This window comes from Plasmodium berghei (assembly GCF_900002375.2).
Source record: "Plasmodium berghei ANKA genome assembly, chromosome: 8".
Lineage (NCBI taxonomy): Eukaryota > Apicomplexa > Aconoidasida > Haemosporida > Plasmodiidae > Plasmodium > Plasmodium berghei.
This window is the reverse complement of record NC_036166.2, coordinates 687,968-713,504: the sequence shown is the minus strand read 5'-3', so window position 1 is coordinate 713,504 and position 25,537 is coordinate 687,968. Positions and strand designations below refer to the sequence as shown.

Here is a 25,537-nt window from a genome sequence, read left to right as displayed (position 1 = left end):
TAATACATACTTTATTATCAAATATATTAAATTGTAGAAAAGTAAATTGCATATATCTAATAATACATATGAAAAAAAGTATGGGCAATTTTTTTATAAGTATACTAAGATGTTTAAACTTGTTTTAAAACTTCTTTTGGCGTTTTTATTAACTATAAGTATATAATTAAATTGAAAAAATATTCACATATTATGTTGAAAAAAAATTATATAACCATAAATGCCCTAACTATTTGATTGTATTTTCACTCTACACATTTATTTATAATTATTATTACATTAAAGCCAGATTTATATATATATACTAACAAACTAGTTATGCTTTTATTTTTAATATTTTTTTTTTAACCAGGTGTTTTTCTGGACACAAAGTATGTTGATAAAAATAAGCTTTCTTATACCCTAACAAATAGTAGTAACTTCTATAAATCTAAACCATATTCAAATATATTAACAAAAATAAAAAATTATACATTTAAAGCTATTTACAAGACAAAGGTTAGTTTTCCCTAATATGTATGAACTTTTACATCTATGCATATATAATAATTTTTATGCTCCACTTTTTATTATAATATATTTTTTTTTTCAACTAGCTATTAACCTATGTGAATGATATAAATAACTTAAATTTGGGAAAAGAGAAAAATGAATTTTATTTAATTGCACTTCCCTTAAGTGATAAATTTAATCCATTTTCTGGTAAGCGTTGCATAGATCCATTTATTTGTGTACTCACATTATCAGACAAAATAAGCAATATATATGTATATTTCATAATTTCTTTTATTTTAACACAATTTTTACAAACTTTGTAAAAAAAAACACAGGAACATTTTGCCATGACAATATTCAATATAGCGACAAAGCATCCTTGCCAATATTTATATATGACATAGTAAAAAAAACAAAACAAAAAGTGCTAATAATTTTTATATTTTAATACCATGATATTTTCGATTGTTTTAAATAACCACTAATTGTATTTTTATTTTGCACACAGTTGTTAAACAAACATATTGAAGTCCCTTGGAATTTTGTGATAGAAAAAGTTGACATAAAAAAAAATGAAATTTATAATAAAATCACAATGCCAGAAATAAATATGCCCAATAATTATAAAAATATTAATAGTAAGTTTGAAAAATCGAGTTTGAATATATTTTTTTTTTTTTTTCAAACACATGTTTATATACACATTTTTTTAGAGGTGGATAGAATATTTATCAATGTACTAGACTTTAAAGCTAAAAAAAATTTCCTATTTCTCCCAAATTATATAATGAAGTCATTACAATTAAAGTATGTTTAATAAAATAGCAAAATAATATTGCATGTATAAAAATAATGTGATGTCTTTCCTATTCATTCCGCTTTATTTTATTTTGAACATTTTTGAATAGCTGTTTTGATGTAGTTAAACTTAAATTTGTTAAACTTGAAACAGCTACTAGTATCATTCTACAACCCCATGATAAAAAGTTTTTTCAACTAAATGAGCCAAAGGTAAGATGATGAAAAATAAGTTACTGCTTTATTTATAGCATAAAAAATTGTACGTATATAATACTTATTATTTTATTTTATACATTTTAATTTGGTAGAAAATTTTGGAAGAAAAACTTAGATATTATTCATCTTTAACTAAGAACAGCACAATATGCATATTTCATAATAATTTTAATTATTATTTTGATGTTGTTAAAATAGATTCAGGTATTTAAAAAAATAATGTATGAAATAACGTCTTATACTATTAAATAAAATTGATTTCTCTCTTTTTTTTATTTATGTGCAGAAAAAAAAAAGGATGTCGAAGTAGCATCAATTCAAGACTCTGATGTTATTTTCGATTTTGTCAAAGAAAAATATCCATAAAATTTTAAATTAAAAACAGATAGGCATTTATATTCAATTATATCAATGCACATTTATCAAGGTTCGGGAATAACCTTATTTCTAAAACTAGTAAATATATGAAATAAGTGAAACTCCAATAAATGTCTTTCTGTATTTATTTAGTTGGATGTTATTCATCGACATATTTTATATTTATTTTTTAAGAAATAAACATTTTATTAATTTTTATTTAGCGCGTAGTTAACAAAAAATAAAATAAGACAAGATAAAATAAAAAGTATGAGAACAAAGCGGATGAATAATAGCATTTTTCATGCTAAATGAAAAAAAAAATTAAAAAATAATTAAAATAAATACATATAATAAATGAACAATTATATAAATTGTAGACAAATTTATGACTAATTGAATTAATTTAACAGATCAAAAATGTAAATAAAAAAAATTGAAAAATTATTTATAATAAATGAAATACAAAAAATGTAATAAAAATAGTGTAAATAGGAATAAATGCTGTAAGGAATCCCAGAAAAAAAAGGAAAGAAATAAAAAAAAGCATATACACTTGGATTTTATATAGGGCATATCGGATTAATTGATAAAACTTTATGAGCATATTTCACATACAAATTCATTGTCTTTCAAGCATCTTAAATGATAAATATGATTACAAAAAAAAAAGACAATATTATTTTTAATTTTATGACTACTTTTCAGGTCCATATTTTTTTTTTTTTTTTTTGAAAATAAACCTGCATCATGATATATATTATTTAAGCATGCAACACAAAAAGAAGATAACTCTGAAACATTCGTTTTTTTTCGTATTTCATCGTAAAAATAATAATTTGGCGGTATATTTTGTTGTGTGTTATATGTTCTTTCATTATGTATATCTAAAGTATTATTTTTATTTAAACTTTGTAATATCGATTCGTTAAATATCATATTTTTTTGTTTATTTTCATAATCATTATTGCTAAAAAGATAATCTTCATTTATGTTTATCAACTTTAATTCATTTTTTTTTATTTCTTTTCTTATTTTACCATTATATATAATATATCCTTTTTTTTTTACTTCATTAAACATGTTAAATATATTTATTTTATCGTTGCTTAGTATAGAATTATAACTTACTAAAATTTCATTTTTATAATATAAGTCTTGAAGGATATTAACTAGTGTACTATAGTTCATTTCTTTACACATATGATCGAGTAAAAAATGTTTTAAAATTTGCCCACGAATTTTTTTCATTTTTTTTTTATCGTTATTCCATAATATATCAATTTGGTTATTCTTACATTTTTTTTTTTTTTTTTTTTTTATATCTTCTGAATATAAATCATGCATAATTTCCTTGTCCATATTATCACAATCGATACTATTACTAATATAATACTCAATTACATTTGTTTTATTTTTAATACTTTTTAATTTTTTTTTTTTTAATTTAATTATTTTTTCGTTTTTTATTATACCTCTTTTTTTGTTTCTTTTTATTTCTTCTTCATGAAAAATATTATCCCCATTTTTTTTTGAATTAAAAATTGTAATATCACGAGTACAGTTATTTGTGTTTTCATTAAAATTGTTTAATTCTTTTTGGGAATTATATATTCTCTTTATATTTCCATTTATATAATCATTATTTATTTTATTTTCTATAGAATTATAACTATTCAATAGTAGAAATTTCTCGACCTCTTTTTTTATATTTTCTTGCACCGATATATTATAGTGCTTAATAAGATAATAAACTTCTTCATAATTACACAATTTTCTATATATATCTATAGCTTTATTTATATATCCAAGTTTTATATATATATATCCTTCTACGTGCATAAAAAGATTTATTTTTTTTGGACATTTTTTGTTTTTTTTTGATTCTTTTTTTATAAAATTAAATAAATCTACTAATTTATTTTTTTCTACATTATTGTTAAGTAAATAGTTGTATAACAAACTTATATTTTCATTTTTAAAACATTTTTTTAATTTTTTTTTATTTTTTCTTTTCATCCATTCTTCTTTTATTTTCCAACTGTTTAGTCTTTCGCCTATTTTGTTTGCTTGATATATATCTTTAAACTCAGAAATAGTATCTTCTTTGTTTTCCCATTTGAATGGCTCGTTTACATTGTTTTCTTCTATTGACAATTTATGGAAATTTTCAGAATCGTCCTTTATGTTTATTTTTTCAGTGTATATTTGAAATGAATCAGATTTTGATGGTTTATCAGAATAATTTGTATTATTATCACAATTAAGATTTATTTTTTCTTTTTCGATGGTAAGATAAAAATAATTAAAAAAAGACGCAAAAAAATGTACCCTCTTAAAATTTATATACTTGTAATATTTATTCAGGAATTTAATTAATAATAACGGATCAAAAATAAATATTAAAAAAATAAATAAATCGATATATATTCTTAAATATTCAACATTTTGAAGTTTTTTTAAATATCTATATAAAAAATAAGGATTTTTTTTTAATTTTTTGATAATAATATTAGGATTAAAAAAATATTCACAATTTTCTGTCCCCTTTCCTTTTATATTTTTAATGAGTAATAAAGGAATAGTTTTTTTTATATTAATTTGGCACAATTTATTGGCATTTTTATTTATGATTTTTTTTAAACATTGACAATTACATTGATTGAGATAATAAAATACAGTTTCATCTTTTTTTTCTATTAACATATTAATTATTTTTTCCTTTTTTATATCATTATATTTGTTCAGTTTTTTTTTTTTATTACATTCATCATATTTTGTGTATTCTGTGTGTATCCTCGTTTTGTCAATTTCATTTATTTTAACAATTTGAGGTTTCCGTTTTTTTCCTACATTTTCTCCTTTATAATACTTTTCGCGGAATTTTGTGTAGTTCATATTTATGAAAATACTACTATTGTTTTTGTTTTTATTATTTTTATCATTATGCTCAGACTTATCATACAAATATGGTATTTCCTCTGTGCATGTAATAAAAGTATCCCTAGAAAGTGGAAAATCGTTCGAGATTATATTACTATTTGAGTTTGTTATAATATTATTTTTTTTTTTTTTCGTTATCCGATCTTTGGATATTTTATGCATATATTTTCTTGTTGAATTATGTTCATTCCCTTGGTTTTTTTGACAAAGATGCTTGCTTGTATCTTTTTCAATCTCATACCCACAGTTTATGTTACTAAAATTATGATTAATAAATGTATGTTTATCATTAACTTTGCATATATTTTTTTTTTTTTTTTCTTGAGTTCTACATAATAATAGTTCGATTGGATAAGAATAATTACATTTAAAAAGTATATTTAGAAGAATATCTAAAAGTATTTTTTTTTCGAATTTTTTTTTTTTTTTCCAAGATACTAAAGAAAAATTTTCAGAATTGAAATTTTGACTTTTGGATTTATAGTTGTAATATTGACCTAGTTTACTATTCTTTTTATTTTTATCATAAAAATTATTATTATAACTAGTAGAATGTATGGTATCGTTATTTTTTATTTTCGTATTCTTTACTTTATTATTTTTCTCCTCTTCAGTTTTTATATTGTACCTACTCAACAATGATGTAAGGTCAAACAAATTAAATCGGTTTAATATATTTTTTTTTAAATAGCCTATATTATTTCTAAGATAGGATATAATATATTTACTTAATTTAAAAATATTTAAATAATGACTAGGGGAACATTTATATATTTTATTGAACTCATAAACATCATTTAATAATAATAGAATTAAAAATTTATTAAATATATTTTTTGTATTAAAAAAATAATATATATTTTTTTTTTTTTTTTTTCTCTTATCTTTTTCATTTTTCCTTTTCAATTTATTTTTTTTAATAATACGCATTGCATGATAAATAACGTACACTATACTCTTAATTTTTTTTTTTTTTTTATAATTATTCCTTCTACACCTATTTCCCAATATGTTTGGTAATTGTATAATAGTATAATTATTTTCTGTTTTACATAAATAAATATATTTATATATATATTTTTTTTTTTTTACTTTTTCTCTTTCGTGACGCTTAAGTTTGGTGTAAAACTTTGACAAAATGTGCAATTTATTAAAAAAAAAGAAAAGCACAATAATGTCATAAGTTACTTTTTGTTTATTATAAAAATATTCATTTAATTTAATAAATATTTTTGCAGCCAAATAACATTTTCCATATTTTAAACACAAATAAATTATTTGTACGATAAAATTAGTTAATTCATTATTGGATCTTTTTATTTCTTCCTTTTTAAGCTTATTTAAAATTGTAAATATATTTTTTCTTTTTTCTTCTAATAAATATGTGAATATTTCCATAATATTTTTTTCTCTAAAACCCATTAAAAAATTACACATTTCATTCTTACTATTGCTATTATTTTCATATAAATCAAAATTATTTGAAATTGCATTATTATTGTGATAAATATATAGGCAGAAATTTCCTTCGTTATTTACCCCTTTCTTTTTATCCTTTCTTTTATGGCAGTTGCTATATTTGCAGTATTGGAAAATTGAAAATGTTCCACAATTATTAACAGTAATGTCATTTATAGAGGCAGTGTCAATGAAACTATGCTCTTCTATATATTTTAATTTATTATGATGATGGTCTACACATTTTTCGTCATTTATTTGTTTACTTTCTTCAATTAGTTTAGTATTTCCATGAATTTTGCTACAAATATATTTTTCTCGGTTATCATTCATCTTATTTTTAATCATATACACACATTTACTATCCCCACTTTTAATATTTATATTATTTTTATAGACTATATAATTATTGCTTGTTAATATAATATGACCAAATGAAGTATTATTCCACTTTTTTTTATTTTTCGATTTTGTTAAATTTTGATTTATACGTGTTATTATAGATATATAATATTTTTGATCACCTAATAGCATGCTCATATTTTTATTGTAAAAAATATACATATTAATTATATAATTAGTCAGAAAAAAATCGTATATAACTTTTACTTCTTCTGCTTGATTTTTTTTTCCCAATTTTAAAACTTTAATATTTTTTTCTCGCCCTATTACATAGATTTCTTTTTCTGCTTCACAAATAAAAATAGGATAATTAAAACGTTCTTTTTCAATTTTTCCAATTTTTATTTCATCCACTTTTTCTTTCTCATAAAATGAAGGTATAGTTCTTATACTCTCGAAAGAATACGATGAATATGACAAAATCATATGCACAATTTTGGTTTTACAAAAAAAGTTAATAATATAAACCGAATCATGTTTGCAAATAAAAATATACGAATTATACCAATAAATATTATAAATATTTTTATCTTTAAATAAAACGGTATTGTTTATATAAAATCCATAGACATATAAAACTGATACCGTTGTATTTGAGGATAATATACATAAATTATTATTTTCATAATTATCAAAATGAGGGTTAATTACACAATTGTTTAATCTGTTGATATTATATCTAACTATATTATTATGAACAAAACCATCCACAAATATTTTTTCATTTTTATTTAAATTCTGATAAAGCTGTTTATTGAATTGTATGACGGTATTATCAAATTCTGTGCCAAATTTAGAAATTGTTGTATTGGCTATATACTCTACATCAACTATGGAAATGTCATTAATATTGTTTTTTATTTTTTTATCCCAAACATGTATGTCATTTTCCTCTTTTGGATTGCTTATTTCGTCTAAATAAAGAATGTGTATATCATCCGAACTCCCAACAAAGCATATTGTGTTTTCTTTTTTATTTGCCGATATATTTTTAATGTTAAAATTATCCAGTTTTCTTTGCAAAATTAAGTTAAAATTTTTATCAAAAATGTTAATAATTCCACCTGACAAAGCAAGGAAAATTAGGCTTTCAAAAACATATATACTTGTTACAGAATAACCATCAAATAAAGGTCTTATTTTTTTTTTAATGTTTTTTTGTTCTATATGTATCCCATCGTTGTTATTTTCTTTACTTGAAAAATTAAGATCACTTTTATTTGTGGTTTCATTTCCTTCATTTTTATAACAATATTTCAATAAAATTTGTTCATATAAATTTATGTATGTGTAATAATTCTCCAACTTTTTTGATTTATACTGTTTTTCTATTTTCCTTATATCTATACATTTGTAAATATATTTTTTTGCTGTTTTACTATTTTTGACTTCGACATTCTTATACCACTTTTTATCTGGTAAACAAAATATTCCATTTTTCAATTTTGTCATTTTATTAAGCCAAGCTCGCTTTTTTTCTTTTTTTTATAAATTGAGGAGAGAAAAAAATTTTTTTTTTCTCTTTCCCCTTTTCTTTCGTTTCTTTTCGGCCTAGGGATAAATTAAAATATATTTTTCTATAATATTATCAAGGATTTGCAAAAATATTTTTTTTAATTATTATTATCAATTTTTTTATGTCATACTGTATTTAATTTTTTAATATTTCTCTCAAAAAAATATATAAAAACATAATCTATACATATGCACGAATTATACAATATTTTTGCTCATATATATGTGCAACATTTTTTTCCCTTGAATTATATCATTTTATATTAGGAATTTTATTTTAAATATACAAAATCACAATAATATTTCACATTTTTTCTCATATATGCTAACTTTGTAAGTTTTTATTACAATAATTTTTTCACAACACAATGATTATGGTAACATTACAACATTTGCATGTGTATACAGAAAATTATATTTGTAAAATAAATCATAAAAAATTAATAATTAAAATGATGTCTTATTTATTGTTTTTTTTTGTAGAGAAAAAATAATATTAATAAAGTTTTATAAATAACTTCAAGGAAAGTTATTACCCTTGTATGTTATACAAAATAAAATTATTCACAATTTATATAAAATTCTTTATTTAGCTATATATCCATTTTTTTACATACATACGAGCATGCATAGACATAGCTAGCATATGCAAATATGCATATTGTATGTGCGTATATATTCCTTTTTTTATAACAAGTTTAATTATTGATATATGTTAAAAATAAGTGATGATTATTAACCATTATAGTTATAATTCATATTAATATTTTATTTATAGTAACAGTAAATTGTGCCTTACAACCATCAAGTAAAATATAAAATGCTCATACCGTTGTTGCAAAAGTTTTTTTGAGGTTTTCTTTTTTCATTTCATTTGGGTATTTATTGAACATACTTATGAATAATTAATCGTCTATGTGACCATAAATTAGGAATAATTTTAACATGACATTTCTTCAAATTTCCATAAGTTTATATTTTATTGGGAATAATATTGTAACTATATGTAAAGGTATAAAAATATAATGAAAAAAAATATTTCGAAATTATTCTTATTATCATTTTATTTGATTTTTATATGTTTTGTTCCATTTTTTTTTTAATATTCACCATAAAAATATATAAGATAATAAAAGTGTAATTTAGAAAAATAAATATCTGCTTTCTATCTTTATTATACATAGGAAAAAATAATTTATAAAAAAAAAATATATATTATAAATATTAGGGTTTCCGAAAACATTATATATCTTTTATGTTTGTCTATATATATTCTCCTTTTAATATAAACAGTAAAAAAAAAATAAATGTGTACACATGTAGTTATATCTATTAATTTTGAACAATTTCAACGTCGTGCATTTTTGTTGTATAAACAACGTGGTTATTTTTCAAATGAAAAAAATATTTCCATAAATGTTCTATTTTTTATTTAATAATTAATTGTCTATTTTAATTAAAATATTCATGTTGTAAAATTAAAAATTGGGGGGTAAACAAATATAATAAATAATAATAAAATAAAAAATAAAACAATTGTATAATTATGGAATAATATAATTTTTTAGGAGGCATATATTGTTAAATATAAAAAAAAAAAATTTTATTCATTTTTTTTCATGTCCAAATAAATTTTTTTACACATACAAAAATGTTTAATATGGGTGTACATGCAAATGTATAAATGGATATACATATGTATATTTATAGTTATTTATTTATTAATTTATGTGAAATCTCATAAATGTACGTGATGTTAAAAAATATGCAAAACGATGGATCCATATAAGTTTAATAGTTGGATACGAATTTTAATATCTTTATGTTCCCTTGGTGCATATATATTAATTTCGTTGATGCTGCCCTTATTTGTGGTAATTAAATTTTTAGAATATATATATAATAAACTACTGTGATAATATGACATTCCATATTTAAATTAATGTGCTTAACTATGGTTTTATAGGCATCACATTATAATACATATATTTCTTTTTTTTCTTTCAAAATTTTAAGGGTAAATCCAATTTTGAGACTATGTATGGAATACACTTTGTCGCTCCATATAACAAAGGAAAATATATAACATGGAATAAATTCGAGAGTCAAATATGTTCCAGTAAAAGGGTAGAGAAAATGTTTTTCGAATAAAAACTAGCAATGTATATTATGCATAGATATATATATGCGTGTTTTCATAAATGTTAAACGAAATAAAGATTTGGGAAAATTTCGGAAATAATTTTTATGCCTTCCCCTCATTATCAAAATTTTTATTTACACATATAGGCATACGCTATTCCAAAAAAAGCAAACCACTTTCAAGAAAATACAGCAGCAATGTTATGTGAGCCCGTTTTCTTTTTGAAGAATTATTTATTAATAGTAATATATACAGAAATAAAGAACCAAATGTCTTATTATCCTGATATATAATATGCATTTACTCTATATTAGTATATCCACGTAATATATGTATATATCCACATTTATTGTTCATTAGGTTTTCATAATAACTATTATAAATATGTTCTTAGTTAAGGGTGTATTAATATATACTCATTTTAAAGAACATCCAGAAACCTTTGCAATCAAATATGTCAAGTATTGCAACAAATTGATTATCTTTATAATGTGCCTAACAATTATCAACTTTATGCTATTTACTTTCCCCTTTTTCTTTTTCAACTATCACAACGAGTAATAAAAAAAGAATATTATACAGATAAAATTATACACATGTATATATATTTGAATTTTAAATATCTGCGTATATATTTTTTTTTTTCCATTTTGAAGGTTTGGAAAAACCACCTTTGCATATCCAGGATATTACATTTTGATGGGTGATTTCTTTTCACATTTTATTATAATTTTGTTTATAAAACGGTAAAAAAAATTATGAAATATATTTTATGTGACAAACATGTATATACATATGCGACTTTTTAACATTTTCGTTGTATCTCCTTTTTTTATTTACTTTTTTTTATAGGGATAAAACTATTTTAAAATGTGTGTGCGAATTGGAAGTACTGCCTTGGGAAAGAAAACAAAAGCCCACATTTCGCAACGCCGTATTTAACGATACATTGATAAGTCCTGCCGAAATAACAAACTATCGTACTAAAAATAAAATAAAATAAAAAAAAGCAACTATTTTTGCATTTATATATGCACACACAACATTTTTGCTAGTTTACACTACTTAATTTTTATTTTCTTATTACCAATATTTACTATATATATACAATATATGGTGCAATTTTTTTTTTTTCCTCGTCCACCATTTTTATAGTCCACAATATGTTTCACGAAGATAACATAAATGAAGACCAACTTAAAAATTTATTTGGAACGAATAATTATGAAGATATTTATTATATGATTGTGAATAACATAAAGATGAATAATTAGATAGTGGATTTAAAAAAAAATATATTTTATACAATAATAAAAAGTAAAAGAGTAAAAAAATAAAATAAAAATATCAACATGAAAGGGTGATCGTTCAATTTTCTGAAACAACATCCAAACAATTATACCCCAAATTTGTGAATATGATACAAAATTATAATATGCTAAATAAAAAATATAAACTTATTTACAACCTAGGAATTGTTTTAAAAAATAACAAATTTTCAAAAAAAAATAAAATAAAAAAATACAACAGGCATGAATTTTGGGAGTTTACAAAAATACAGTGTGTGATAATAGAAAAGAAGAAAATATATATAAATTAAAAAATTTATAATTAAAAAAAATAATATAATAATAATCCGTATAATATTGTAAATTATGTAGAACATAATATTATAAAGAAATATTTTAAGGATATATTATAATAGTTACATAATATCAACAAGTGTAAAATTTTTCCTAAATTCGGGAAAGATCTATACAAAGATATTTAACCACATTATAGTTATAGTGCATAAATGGTATATTTTCATTTTGATAAGAAAGGAATGTTTTTCCGGGAGAATTGATTTTAACATGATATATTTTTTGGTTTTTGTAAGAAATAATATCATCGATATATAATTTTGAATTTTCTAAATTTATATATGGTAATTTATAATTATGAATAATATCATTTATATCAATATCACCATTTTCTGTTTGGCTTTTTAAATCGTCTAATGATATTGGCTGTTTAAAATAAAAAGATACAAAACTTTTTTTTTTCCATTTTTTTAATATAAAATTTGTATATTCATTAAAATAATGGTTTTTCATTTTATCATTTGTGTATATATATATTGGTTTTTGCGTACTATGTGAATTTTTTACGCATTTTATATATATATTACTGTAATTAATCCCGTTTTTTTCGCTATTTTTTTCTGGGATTTGTTTTTCCACTCTTGTTTCATATTGAGTTTCCAACAATAGATGGTCACCTGTATCAGCATCATAACGGTATGTTTCCATAAATATATTTTTTTCATAATTTATTTCATCTTTGTTTTTAAACTTTAGATTTTTTTTGTATTTCTCAAACTCTTTAAAGGCATTATTGCTTCCATCGTAATTCTTATTATTATCATTATTGTTGTTTCGATATTTCTTCTTAATTTTATCATTATAATATTGCTCATTCATAGAAATGTATTTACTCTCCATCTTTATATTTTCATCACTAACTAATACCATTATATTTGTATTTTTATCATAAATTAAATTATTATGAACATGCAGAATTTCTCTATGGCTATATGATAAAGTGCTATCATCATTAGGAATATAATAATCTATAATTATATTATGATTTAAATTTTCACAAGTAAAATAATGATTTGATAACATATCTATATAATAATATATATTAAATAGATTATTTCCTTTTGCTAAACTTCCTAATATATAATAATAATCATCATACATATTATAATTGCATATATATAGACATTTTTCTTTTTCCCATTTTTTTATTATATCAACATCTGTATTATCTAATTTATTAAAAATTTTTTTTATATATGAAAGAGCATCATTTTGTTTATTATCATTCTTAGTATCATTTTTTCCTTGATTCATTATATTTTTTTTTTTTATTTTAATTGTTTTGTTTGGTATAAAAATATCTGAATTATTTTCTTCTTCGTTTTCCCGTTCCCCTTGTAAATATTTTAACGAATTTTTATAATGATATATTTTCGGTAATATTATTAAAGGTATTTCATTTTTTTTTTTTTTTATTATTTCTTTTAATATCTCTATTTGCAAAAAACTGAACCTTCCATTTTCAACATTCTGTTTATTATATCCAATATTTGCCCCATCCAATAAGCATGTGTATGTTCCAACATTAAAATGTTTGCTTATATCTCCTGTGTTTTGAAAAGTTTCTTTTATTTCATTTTTGTTACTTTTTTTATATTCTTCACGTTTTTCAACATTTTCATTAACGAGGTTTGTGTTTTCATTTTGTGTAGAGGGTGTTTGGGTATCAATATTTCCATTAAGTATTGAAAAAAAATGTTTAATTTTAAAAATTTCTTTGGAATTAAAAAGATGAGTAATAAGTATGATATTAATAATGGCTATTATAACTTGTTTAAGTGTAAGGAAATATGTATTTATATTTTCATCACAGTTTTTACAATTATAAGTGTTTTTAATATTTTCTGTTAATTTAATAAATGGTATTTTTTTAACTATTTTATTAACACAATAATATAAATTTCGCTTTTCCTCATCGTCTAAATTTTCTTGAATTTTTTTTATATTTATATTCATCGATTCATAGTTATTTTTGTATAATTCTAAAATAGTTTGTATTTGCTCCATAAGTATATTTTTAAGAATGTCTATTTTATCATTATTTTTATGTCTAATTTCATTTTTATTTTCTTCTCTATTATTTTTTAAACTTTCTTTTTTTATATCATTAAAAATATAATTATCGTCAATTTTTTTTATAACATGTTGTATATTTTCATACACATAATGAATAAGTTTCAAAACATAAATAAGTTTAATTTTTATTTTATTGGAATTCATATGATTAAATATATCGATTATTAAATAATTATTTAAAATATATTTTTTATCTTCTTCTTCTAGATTTATATTATATTTATTTAATTTTATAACATATTCTTTAAAATTATCATAGTCTATATTATTTACTAAATGGCATCGTTTGCTTTTTACATTTATTTGATCCATGTTATTATTATATTTTTCATTATTGTTATTTATTTTTCTAAAATTTTTTATTCGATTCTTTCCCCCATATTCATGAATATTTCCATTTAAGCTGCTATTTGAATTTGATATTTTTTCATATCCTGATTCATCTAACGGGAGATCTATAATTCGAACCAAAATATATTTATAAAAGCGTTCTCTAATTGTTATATTTTTTTCTATCATTTTATTAATTGTTAATAAATATTCATATATATAATTATTTGAAATATAATAATTACAAATAGCTAGATATGAATTTTCGAGCATTTCTATCTTCTTTTCTTTCATACTTTCAATAATTTTCACCATATTATTAATATCATTAAATCTGCTACATAAGTTCAAAACATTGCCACAAAGCATACTCATGCTTTTTGAAAACTTGTTATCATGTTCATAATTATTTAACAAATTATCGAGGTGTATAAGTGATTTTTGCACATCATTCTCTTTAAGACTGTTTCCAATATCCAGGAGAAGTTTTTTGTTCTCATTTATTTTTTTTTTTTTAACATGTGCCTATAAAGAATAAATAAAAAAGGGATGAATAAAAACAGAATAAATAAATAAATAAATATATATATATATATATATATTCATTTGTACATATATTAGTTGTTTCGATTTGCTCATAAAACATACGCATCCATTGTTGTCTCCTAACGAGTTTAATACTAATGATCTTCTACTAATAGCGAAGGAATAAACGAATTTAAACAAACATTGTTCATAAATTAAAAATAAAAAAAGTAATAATAAAATTTTTTTTTTTTTTATTTCATTTTCTTTAATGTTAAAAAGCATTTTATATTTCTATGTTCACTTCATTTTTATTTTCGTTTGTGCTTTTTCTCTTTTCTTTTGTGATGGTATAGAATTAACAAAAAGTTACCAAAAAAAAAAATTAAAAATATCAACGCGATAAATTAATATTTTATTTATTTTGTTCGATAAGGCCAGAGGCCTTTTATTATATGGCCTAACTCGTGTAAATATATTTCTAATATATATGCATATATATGTATGCATAAGAATATGTAGGAATAAAATACATTGTGCTTTCTAATTTGAGCATAGGATTTTTTTTTTTTTAATAACTAGCTTTTATTCAAATGTGAAAAAAAAAAAAAATGAAGATATATATTCATTCTATTAGCTTGTAAAAATCATACTTATAAATATGTACATATTCATTCATTTATTCGCTTATTTATTCACTTATTATTCTTTATTACTTTGGGCACCATTTAGCAATGCTTAATTATGATGGAGAAAATAATTATACAAATTGTTAAGTTCAAAATGTTTTAATTTATTAATAACGGAAAAATATTGGAGAAAAATTGTAAAACCACCAATAGGTTGAAATATGCGCACACTATGTACATATATGAATGAAGTTATTTATCATCACTTTCTTTTATTTCATAGTGTATAAGAAATATATAAAAAAATATTTATAAATAATAACCTATTATAAATGTAAACTTATTTTATTACTTTTTTTATGTATATGTTTTTCATAAATATAGACACCACAATTTATGCAATATTTCATAAATGTTTTTTCTTGAATTAGTCCAGTATTGGTAGGGAATATGCTTGAAAGGCTTTTTCAAGTTCCTTTTCATTAGCACCTTCGATCTATGTTAAAAGCAAAATAAGGAAAAATGTGTATATTTAATATTAACACAGTTTGGTAATTTATGTAATTATTCATAAAGATATAGTTATCTTGATTAGTTTCATGTTTTTTTTTATTATTTTTTTATGCAAAATAAATTAACAATTTGTTCATACCCTTTCTGCTAATATCCATTCATTATTTAAAAAAAAATAAAATTCAAATGTTGGCAAGCCATTAATATTATGTTCCTTTTTCAATGCTTTATGAATATCAACATCAATAGAAACTAATGTAACAACATAATAATTTGTTTGATTCTAAACAAAAACAGAAAAAAATATTATATATATTAAAATTATAAGTATTATTCATTTATATCAAAAAATATTTATATTTATTTTTTTTACTCGAAAATAATCTTCAATATTAACACACGGCTTACACCAAGTTGCTCCAAATTTCAAAACAATAGACATACATTTACTTGATTGAAATATGTCTTTTATATTCGAATTTTTTGATAGTTTTATAAATGTACTTTTTCCATACTTCAAAATAAACAAAAATATGTATATATAAAATAAAAGATATAGTGAATTTTTTTTTTTTTATTAGAGCATATTATGTTTTGTCAAAAGAGAAACACATTTGTCCATATATTTATTATTTTTTTTTTACCTCTCTATTTTTCTTTTTTAATTGTAGAACATTTTGTATTTGATTTATTTGATCTAAAAGGCGAAGAGCATTTTAATTTAAGTATATATCATTATCAGTTTGAAAGTAGATGAATAAATAGGCATATATTATATATGTATATATATGTTATATATAGTGTATGTAAAAAAAAAAACTAGGTAAAGGGCGCGTAAAAACAAAGTTACCATTATTGGGATTGAAGCATTGAGGTAATATTTTCTTTATATGCGAATAAAAAAAATTAATAATAACTAAAATTAGAATGCCAACATGAAATAATGAAAAGCAAACTGAACCAATGCAAATAAGTGCCATGTTCTTTTTCCCTTTACATTATTTTTTAATATTAGCTTTTAAAAATTTTAAAACATATATTAATATGCTAATAAATATTTTATATATAAGCAATCATTATAATATATTTATTTTGTAAATAAAATTATTTAAAAAAAATATAAACTCACCAAACCATTTTTTTTAATTATAAGTTAGCACAATTTGCCATAATTATAATATGATTTATTTTGTTATTTTATTATATCATTTTTTTAATTTTCTTATTTGTTTATATTGTTATACTATTACAATTTTTATGTTTAAGGATTTTTTTTTTTACAAAATAGTAACAAAAATTATTATTCACTATTTTTTTTATTTCTTTTAACAAAGACATGTATAACAATATAAGAGACCCACAACAAAGTTATTGGATAATTGTATGGTCGTTTATATTTTTAAAAATAAAGTTTTTGTTCTATTATTACACACATATATTATATGTCTATATTTTCACTGAATTTTATTTATTCATTTTTATATTTATTATGCACATAAATATGTTTGAATAAATGCTAAAACATGGCTACAAATATAGCTACTGGTTTCAGTGTTTTCTATTATAAAATAAAGAAACATATATATTAGCAAGTTAAAAAAAAAAAAAGTATCTCTAATTTTGCATAAGATATATAACGATATCTTTTTTTCTATTCTTATAAGCATAGTATGTTTTTTTTTTATAAATATTTGTTAAGCACTAAAAATATTTTTGTATTTAAAAATAAATATATTATAACATGGCAAGGGAATGCTAAGATATAGAGGAAAACAAAACAAAAATATTAATAGATAGCATATTAAAAGGAAAAAAGATAAATTAATAAAGGAAAATATTAATATTATATATAATACATTATTATATGTATGGTCTTGAATAATATGGCAACAATCTATTTAATAGGTACTAATACATATATGTCTAATATATGTATATACTTGTATAATTACATTATATGCTTATGTTTACTTGTTTTCATTCATATTTTTTTATATTAATTTTTTTTTTGTATGTGCATAATATCATCAAGTATTTTTTTTTTCTTTGTTCTTTTTGTGTAATGCTGGTTTAAAAGGGAGGAAAACAAAATAGAAATATAACGAAAAAAAAAATAAAAATAATAAACTCAAAAAAAAGAAAGAAAATTAAATGAGTATAAAACCATTAGAAATATAATTAAATTAAAAAAACATTTTTATTATTATGTATTTTATTATTTAATAAATGCTGTTTTCCGTGCAACCGTACGCGTGTGCGATTAAAAAAACACGCAGGTAATAAGTCAATATACACATATTTATTTATTTATATATATATATAGATAGATATGCATATTTTTTTTATAATATTTGGGTATATGAATATATGTGTAAGTACTTTCGAAAAATATGTACATGAACATAAAGTATGAGTGTTTATATTTTATTTAAATACATATACATGTATATATTTTTATATACATAAAATTATTATTATAAACAATAATTAGTATTTTTTTCAGATGTATATAATACAAAACATATTGAAATTTAATAGAATAAAATAGAGCACAAACACATAACAGTGCTTAGAAAAATATATGTCTAGAAAAAATCGATTAAACAAATTTGAAAAAAAAAATACTTTATTCATTAATATTCTTGAACTATATTTTTAAAATATAAATATGTATAAAGCATTTTAATACAATTCTATTAATTTGTGGAATGAAAAAATATTCTTCATTTCCCAGTTGTATATATGTGTACATATTCAATTTTTTGGCACACATATATAATGTTGTGGGACTAGAGACAACAGTTACCGAACTAATATAGAAATTAAAAATGTTAATACATATCATAATTCGAATATTTTTTTTTGTTTTCAAAACAAAAGAATACAATAGTATTTTTTATTTGTTATTTTATTATATTGTGTGTGTAAACATATATACTACACAAATATTATATATTCATACCATATTTGTGTGCATTGTTATTTTCTTAATTTATTATAAGAAAAAAATTAACTCATTTCAAATTTCCAATGCTTTAAGACATAAAGAAAAGTGTTAATTTATGCACATAAGGTATAAAATATATTTTTACTTATATTTTTTTTTTTGAAGAATAATATAAAATTAAATCCACATTGACAAAAATAAAAAATAGGAATAAATAGTATGAGGGCAAAAGCCCTAAAAAATATATATATATATATATATGTGTGCATTGTAATTGAGCTGATTCTAGTTATATAGGAAAAGTGATATTTCGATTTTTTATTTTTTTTATTTTGATAAATATTGGGAAAAAAATGAAGGATGTTTTAGAAAATAAAAAATATGTCTACAAATATAATAAGGAAAATAGCTATATTGATATACAAAGAAATGAAACATTCAGAAGTAATAAAAGTGCTAACATGGATAAAACTGAAAAAGACATAAATGAAACGAATTCGATATATATAGAAAATTTGCAAATCGAAAATAATAATATTAATTTTTATAATAACAATATTGAAGCTATAAAACAAGCAAATGAAGAAATAAAAGAAAAATGTCAATCAAACAAAAAATATAATAATAAAACCCTTTTTGCACATTACCCAAATATTAGCATAAATAGTAAAGGTGATAATTTTTATGAAATAGACAATAAAATAATTTTCCAAAAACAAAATACTCAATATAGCAATGATAAAATTGGCAAAATTGATAAAATATGTAATACAAATATAGCAAGGGATGAGTTCTTCAATGGAAAATGTGAAAAAAGTCAAGATCAAATAAGCAATTACAATATTAGTAATAATATTAATAATAGTAATAATATTAATAATAGTAATAATAGTAATAATATTAATAATAGTAATAATAGTAATAATATTAATAATAGTAATAATAGTAATAATATTAATAATATTAATAATAGTAATAATAGTAATAATATTAATAATAGTAATAATAGTAATAATATTAATAATAGTAATAATATTAATAATAGTAATAATAGTAATAACAATAACAATAGGATGATGATGAATGTGGTTATTCCTATGCATGAGCTAAGCCATGAAATGAATGATGAAAATAATTTTGAAAAAAATCAAGAATTACTTAATTTGGGGATAAAAGAAAACGAAATTGCTTATAATAGTAATAAGATTATTGAAAGCAATAATTTGTATTCACCTTACTATAATACTGAGGAAAAGGAAAACAAACAAAATTCTATTGACATATATCAGTTAAATTATATTAACAACATAAATAATGTACAATTTTTAAATAGTGCAAACAGTACGAATTGTACTAGTAATAACAACAATGCAAATGGAAAGAATGAATTAATTAATAAAAATAGTCTAAAAAATATGAATGATAAAAACACACACATTTATAATAACATTATGGATAGTCAGCATAATAACAAATTTTATGAACAAAATCAATTCAATATTTTCAGTAAAGAAAATCATAATAGAAATAGAACATGGGTAGGGCAAAATGAAAATGAGCAAAATTATATATACTATAATAAAGAAACTTATGATAATAATATAAATAACATATATAATGAATTTGGTGATCATATTCATTTATATAATAACAAAGAAGACAACAAATTATATAATTATTATAAGAATAGTGATAAATATTATGAACAAAATAAGGTCCCTTTAGTGAACTATGCATATATTTATGATGAAAATTCTGAAAAATTAATAAAAGATTATAATTTAAAAATAATGAATAAGAAAATACGAAATGTATCTCCTTTGCACCATAGAGCATATAGTAATATATCACATAAGGGGGGGAAAAAAAATAAAATAATTTCGAATTCAAAAAAAGAGCGTCTGTTTAGTGATCAAAATGGTAGTAATATAAAATGCCAGTATAATAATTTACCATATCAAAAAAGAATAAAAGGGAGTAACAATGTTTCTTCTTTAGAAATAAAAGAAAAAAAAAACATCAATGAAATAAATAAATTTTTAAATATAGTAAATTATTATGAAAATGATAAAAAGGGAGTTGGGGATACTGAGAATGTATCTGTTAATCTGGACCCTGTAAAAACTTTTTTTCCAAATTTTGATAAAAATACAACAAAATTGAATGAAAATAATTATACTGATAAACTAAATAAATGGAATAACAATAAAATAAGTTATCATGAAATGGGAAGGTTAGAAAATTATACAAAATGTAAAATGATGAATACTTATGAAAAAACTGAATTAGAAAGTTTTGAAAAAAGAGCAAGTTTTAGTTATAGTGGAATTTTAACATCAATGATATCTTCTATATTAACACAACAAAATGATAGAAAAATAGAACAAAATAATTGCCTATATAATGGTTTTAGAGGTAATAATAATATTAACAAGAATAGAGACAATTATGAATATAATTTATTATATAATATTAAAGATGGAGAAGAAATAAAAAATAAATATATTTTTTCAAAAAAAGTATCAAATAAAATAAATTCACAAAACAAAAATAATAATATATTAATATTAACATTAACATTAATGATTGGTTTATCAGTTTTATGTAATTTTGATCACGGAGCTATACCAGTTACTTTAGAAGAAATACAAAAAGATTTCCCTCTTAGCTATATTGAGCAATCATTATTAGGAAGTTTAGTTTATTGTGGTTTAATTTTTGGAACAATAATAGCTAGTATTCTTTTTGAGTTAATTTCAGCAAAATTCTTAGTAACTATTAGTATCATTTTATTATCGATATCATTATATATATTTAGTAATGCTAATGGAATCATGATTATGTATATATCTAGATTTGTTAATGGGTTATGCCAAGCCATACCTGTTGTTTATTTGCCAGTTTGGGTTGATGAATTTTCCCCTGAAGAAAAAGCAACTCAATGGATGTCATATATACAATTAGCATCAATTGGTGGAACTGTTTTTGGTTATTTCTTAGGAGGTATATTGTCTAATAATTATAATAAAAATAATATTTTATTTAATAATATGTCTTTTGTAACAACATGGAGATCACCATTTTTAATGCAAGCATTTTTATTATTACCAATTTTTTTAATCATGATTTTTATTCCATCTAGTATGATAAATATAAGTTCTGAATATTCAGATATTGAAAAAGAAGATATCAAAGATAATATGAAAACAAATGAAAAAGAGTTTGGAAACCCCAATTTTGATAATTTTGGAATGGATGAATATAACGAAATGACATTAAATAGTCAATCTAATATATTAAATAATTTAAACAAAAAAAATAAACATATATTACCATATCAAACTCAACAAAGTAATATAGCTCGGAAAAACTATAATAGATCAGCTACATATATTATGGAACAAAAAACAAATATTTTAAAAAAAACATTTAAAGAAGTTAAAAAATTAATAAATAATAAATTATATATAATAATAACTTTAGGTATGAGCAATTTATATTTTGTTGTTACAGGTATTCAATTTTGGATTACTGAATATATGTCTGTTGTTTTATTAACTGAAAAAATGAAAATCGTTACAGTTTCAACATTATGTTTTTTAACATCTCCTACATCGGGTGTATGGTTTGGTGGATTTATTTGTGATTTATTTGGTGGTTATAAAAATACGAATTATTCAAAAACAATTAAAGTTGCCACTGCCTTTGCAATATCCGCGTGTATATTTGGAATTTTATCTGCCCATTTAACAAATTTTATATTTTTCTCAATTTCTTTGTGGCTCTGTTTGTTTACTGGTTCTGCCCTTGTCCCTGTCGCAGTAGGTATGTACCAAAATTTCAGAAAATTAAAAAAAATTTTAAGTCTCAAAAAATTTCTAAAAATTTTACGATAGGCTTTAACGGGATCCATATATATATATTGTGATTTTCCATTTGTTTTCTTCTTCAATTTTTAGGAATGTTATTGTCATGTGTAAGCAATCATCAGAAAAGTTTATCCTCTGCCGTATCTCAAGTTATTTACAATGTATTTGGTTGGTTTTCTGCACCGTTATTATCCGGAATTATCATGGACATAATGCACAAATATACCAACAATAACCGATTGGCTTTAAAGTATATCATTATTCAAAAACAATTGTTCATATAAGCCAATTTTATGAAACCTTTTTAGTCATAATTATTATGTTCCATTCATATTCCAATGTTTTTTAGGGCTGGTTTTACTATGATCCTTTATTCCAGTTGTATTGGTTTTTTCCTACTATTTTATGCGAACTTTTTGGTAATAAAATCAAATATTCGATAAAAATATAGTGCACCTATATATTTTGCTTTAATAAAATATATCTTCATTTTATTATGCATTCTTTACATTTTGATTTTAATTAGGATTTTTCTGAGAAAAAAGGAAATGAAGAATCCCATGAATTAGAGGAACCCCTGATGTAAAATTCAGGACATGCTTTATAAAAATAAAGAAATTATTTTTTATCAGAATGCAGTATATATACACACATTTATATGCTTTATTTTCCAATCATTTAGTATTTTTAAAAAACAAAGGTGTATATATTCTGAGAACAATTATGTTTATGTCTATATATTATTATTTTTTACTATTGACATTTTTTTTTGTACACATTAAATTGGTAACAATATATAATTGGTTAATTATTTCAATTAATTCTTAATTTTTGTTATTATTTTTAGTTTTTTTTTGTGCAAATATTCATAATAAAATTATATTTGCACACAACACTTATTTATTTTTATTTTTTTTTCGTCTTTTTTTTATAATTTTCCCAACTAATACATTTCAAGCATTTGTTATTCATAATAAAAAATATAAATTTTTATGTAAAATACATAAAAAAGAAAAGCAAGGAATTATATGCCCATAATATAAATAACAACAAACGAATTGAATATTCACATTTTATTGGTCGTCTATTATTTGGCTCTATATACTTCATTGCTTATAACTTTATGATTTATTTATTTCCCTTTTCAATCATAAATATTTTTATGAATAAGCATTTAAAATTTAATTAAAAACAATTTATGTCTTTTAAACTTCAAATAATATATTTTCCCCTTCATCATATAAATGTATATAATATATATATATGTATGATATATTTTACATTTTTCAAATAGGGGAAAAAATAAATATTTGTGAAAAATAAAAACATGGTATACTAAAAATTTGCTTTAAAAAATTGTTAGAGAAAAGTTAAAACAGCAAAGTGAATAAATTTAAAACGAAATGAGTAAGTATATAAATAATAAGTAAAAGATAGATAACGCAATATATCAGAGGGATACATATTGCACGAAAAAGAACATATTTATGTCCCTATTTCTTTAAATCCAACATGGATAAGCAAACTAAAACTTCTCCTATTGATGTAGTTTCCATTTTATTCTTGTCTTTTTCATCATTCACTAATTCGGATGAAATATTTTCATTATTTTTCTTTTCATTATTTACAACATCGTCCTTTTTATTATTACCAAAATTAATATTTGTATGTCTTTTTTCCATATAACTTAAATCATTGTTTCTTTGCTGATAAGGTTGGCATAAATTCCTTCTATGGTTTTTATACATAATTTCTCCTTTTTCTGTTATTTTTTTATTTAAATTTTTTCTTCTAGGTTCATAATTAAACTCTTCATTTTCCTCCTCTTCATTTATTAATGTTATCAATGCTAAAAGAGCAGAATTTTTATCGATATCCTTTTTACTTGGAATTTTTGATAAAAATAGTGGATGGTATTCCCAATCGTCATTATTTTTCCCATCCTGCTCATTATTAGGTATCATTTTTTCTAATTAAATAATATATTATTTACCTTTAAAAAATTATATATTAATATTCATCTTGATAGTGTGAATATATATTATTTTTTTTTTATTTCCTCATGTATGTTTCTATTCCCCTCCTTTATTTTTTTATATTTTCTTAAAGTATAATTTTATAATATTTTTTTTATTATTATTTTACATTTCAATTTTACTTTCTGTTTTTATTATTAATTTATATTGAATTGAGTAAAATATGCAAAATATATCCAAAGTTTTTATTTTTTATTTATTTATTATTTTTACCATTTTCAAATGCATATATATAAATATGCCCACATATCGAGTATACATTTTTTATATTCGCAAAATTTGTGCCCAATTTAATTTCCCCTTACTTGGTATTTTACAATCACTAATAAATTATTTTATGCTTAATAATCAAGTTGCTAAATTTAAGAATTAACTTTACTATTTTAAAATAAAATTAGAGAAATAATATAAAAGATATTTATAACTAGAAAAGAACTCAAGTATATATTAATTACATGAATAAAATATTATGCTCAATTTTTAGGTCACATACAGATTTATTTTAAAAATTATTTTGTTAAAACATTTATTTGTTAACCTATTTACACGGTATGATCTTAAATGTATGTGAAAAGGAGCATGTTACAAAAATCGAAAAATATTAAATTTTTATATCCTTGCGATTATTTTAATTTCTTC

General features: G+C 20.8%; 7 protein-coding genes across 7 annotated transcripts; 3 read left to right on the top strand and 4 right to left on the bottom strand.

Moving 5' to 3' along the window:
- Positions 1-109: 109 nt before the first annotated feature.
- Positions 110-1,878, top strand: PBANKA_0817500 (ubiquitin fusion degradation protein 1, putative; the record flags this gene model as incomplete). The annotated part of the gene is made up of 9 exons (XM_034564340.1): positions 110-158; positions 353-498; positions 597-702; positions 831-898; positions 1,004-1,133; positions 1,209-1,302; positions 1,404-1,506; positions 1,605-1,716; positions 1,799-1,878. The coding sequence occupies 9 exons, from the start codon at positions 110-112 to the stop codon at positions 1,876-1,878; spliced, it is 888 nt and encodes a 295-aa protein (XP_034421147.1).
- A 588-nt stretch (positions 1,879-2,466) lies between these two features.
- Positions 2,467-8,124, bottom strand: PBANKA_0817400 (conserved Plasmodium protein, unknown function; the record flags this gene model as incomplete). Its single annotated transcript, XM_034564339.1, has 1 exon — positions 2,467-8,124. The coding sequence occupies one exon, from the start codon at positions 8,122-8,124 to the stop codon at positions 2,467-2,469; it is 5,658 nt and encodes a 1,885-aa protein (XP_034421146.1).
- A 1,838-nt stretch (positions 8,125-9,962) lies between these two features.
- Positions 9,963-11,604, top strand: PBANKA_0817300 (conserved Plasmodium protein, unknown function; the record flags this gene model as incomplete). The annotated part of the gene is made up of 7 exons (XM_034564338.1): positions 9,963-10,061; positions 10,204-10,314; positions 10,477-10,572; positions 10,691-10,887; positions 10,987-11,076; positions 11,183-11,310; positions 11,486-11,604. 7 exons carry the CDS (start codon positions 9,963-9,965, stop codon positions 11,602-11,604), a joined length of 840 nt encoding a protein of 279 aa, XP_034421145.1.
- Positions 11,605-12,066: 462 nt separating this feature from the next.
- On the bottom strand, positions 12,067-15,189 carry PBANKA_0817200 (conserved Plasmodium protein, unknown function; the record flags this gene model as incomplete). Its single annotated transcript, XM_034564337.1, has 2 exons — positions 12,067-14,904; positions 15,028-15,189. 2 exons carry the CDS (start codon positions 15,187-15,189, stop codon positions 12,067-12,069), a joined length of 3,000 nt encoding a protein of 999 aa, XP_034421144.1.
- Positions 15,190-15,960: 771 nt separating this feature from the next.
- PBANKA_0817100 (thioredoxin 3, putative) lies at positions 15,961-17,026 on the bottom strand (the record flags this gene model as incomplete). Its single annotated transcript, XM_034564336.1, has 5 exons — positions 15,961-16,029; positions 16,186-16,329; positions 16,420-16,560; positions 16,691-16,743; positions 16,897-17,026. 5 exons carry the CDS (start codon positions 17,024-17,026, stop codon positions 15,961-15,963), a joined length of 537 nt encoding a protein of 178 aa, XP_034421143.1.
- A 2,320-nt stretch (positions 17,027-19,346) lies between these two features.
- On the top strand, positions 19,347-23,448 carry PBANKA_0817000 (major facilitator superfamily domain-containing protein, putative; the record flags this gene model as incomplete). Its single annotated transcript, XM_034564335.1, has 4 exons — positions 19,347-22,818; positions 22,953-23,112; positions 23,212-23,281; positions 23,389-23,448. 4 exons carry the CDS (start codon positions 19,347-19,349, stop codon positions 23,446-23,448), a joined length of 3,762 nt encoding a protein of 1,253 aa, XP_034421142.1.
- A 907-nt stretch (positions 23,449-24,355) lies between these two features.
- Positions 24,356-24,826, bottom strand: PBANKA_0816900 (conserved Plasmodium protein, unknown function; the record flags this gene model as incomplete). The annotated part of the gene is made up of 1 exon (XM_034564334.1): positions 24,356-24,826. The coding sequence occupies one exon, from the start codon at positions 24,824-24,826 to the stop codon at positions 24,356-24,358; it is 471 nt and encodes a 156-aa protein (XP_034421141.1).
- Positions 24,827-25,537: the final 711 nt, after the last annotated feature.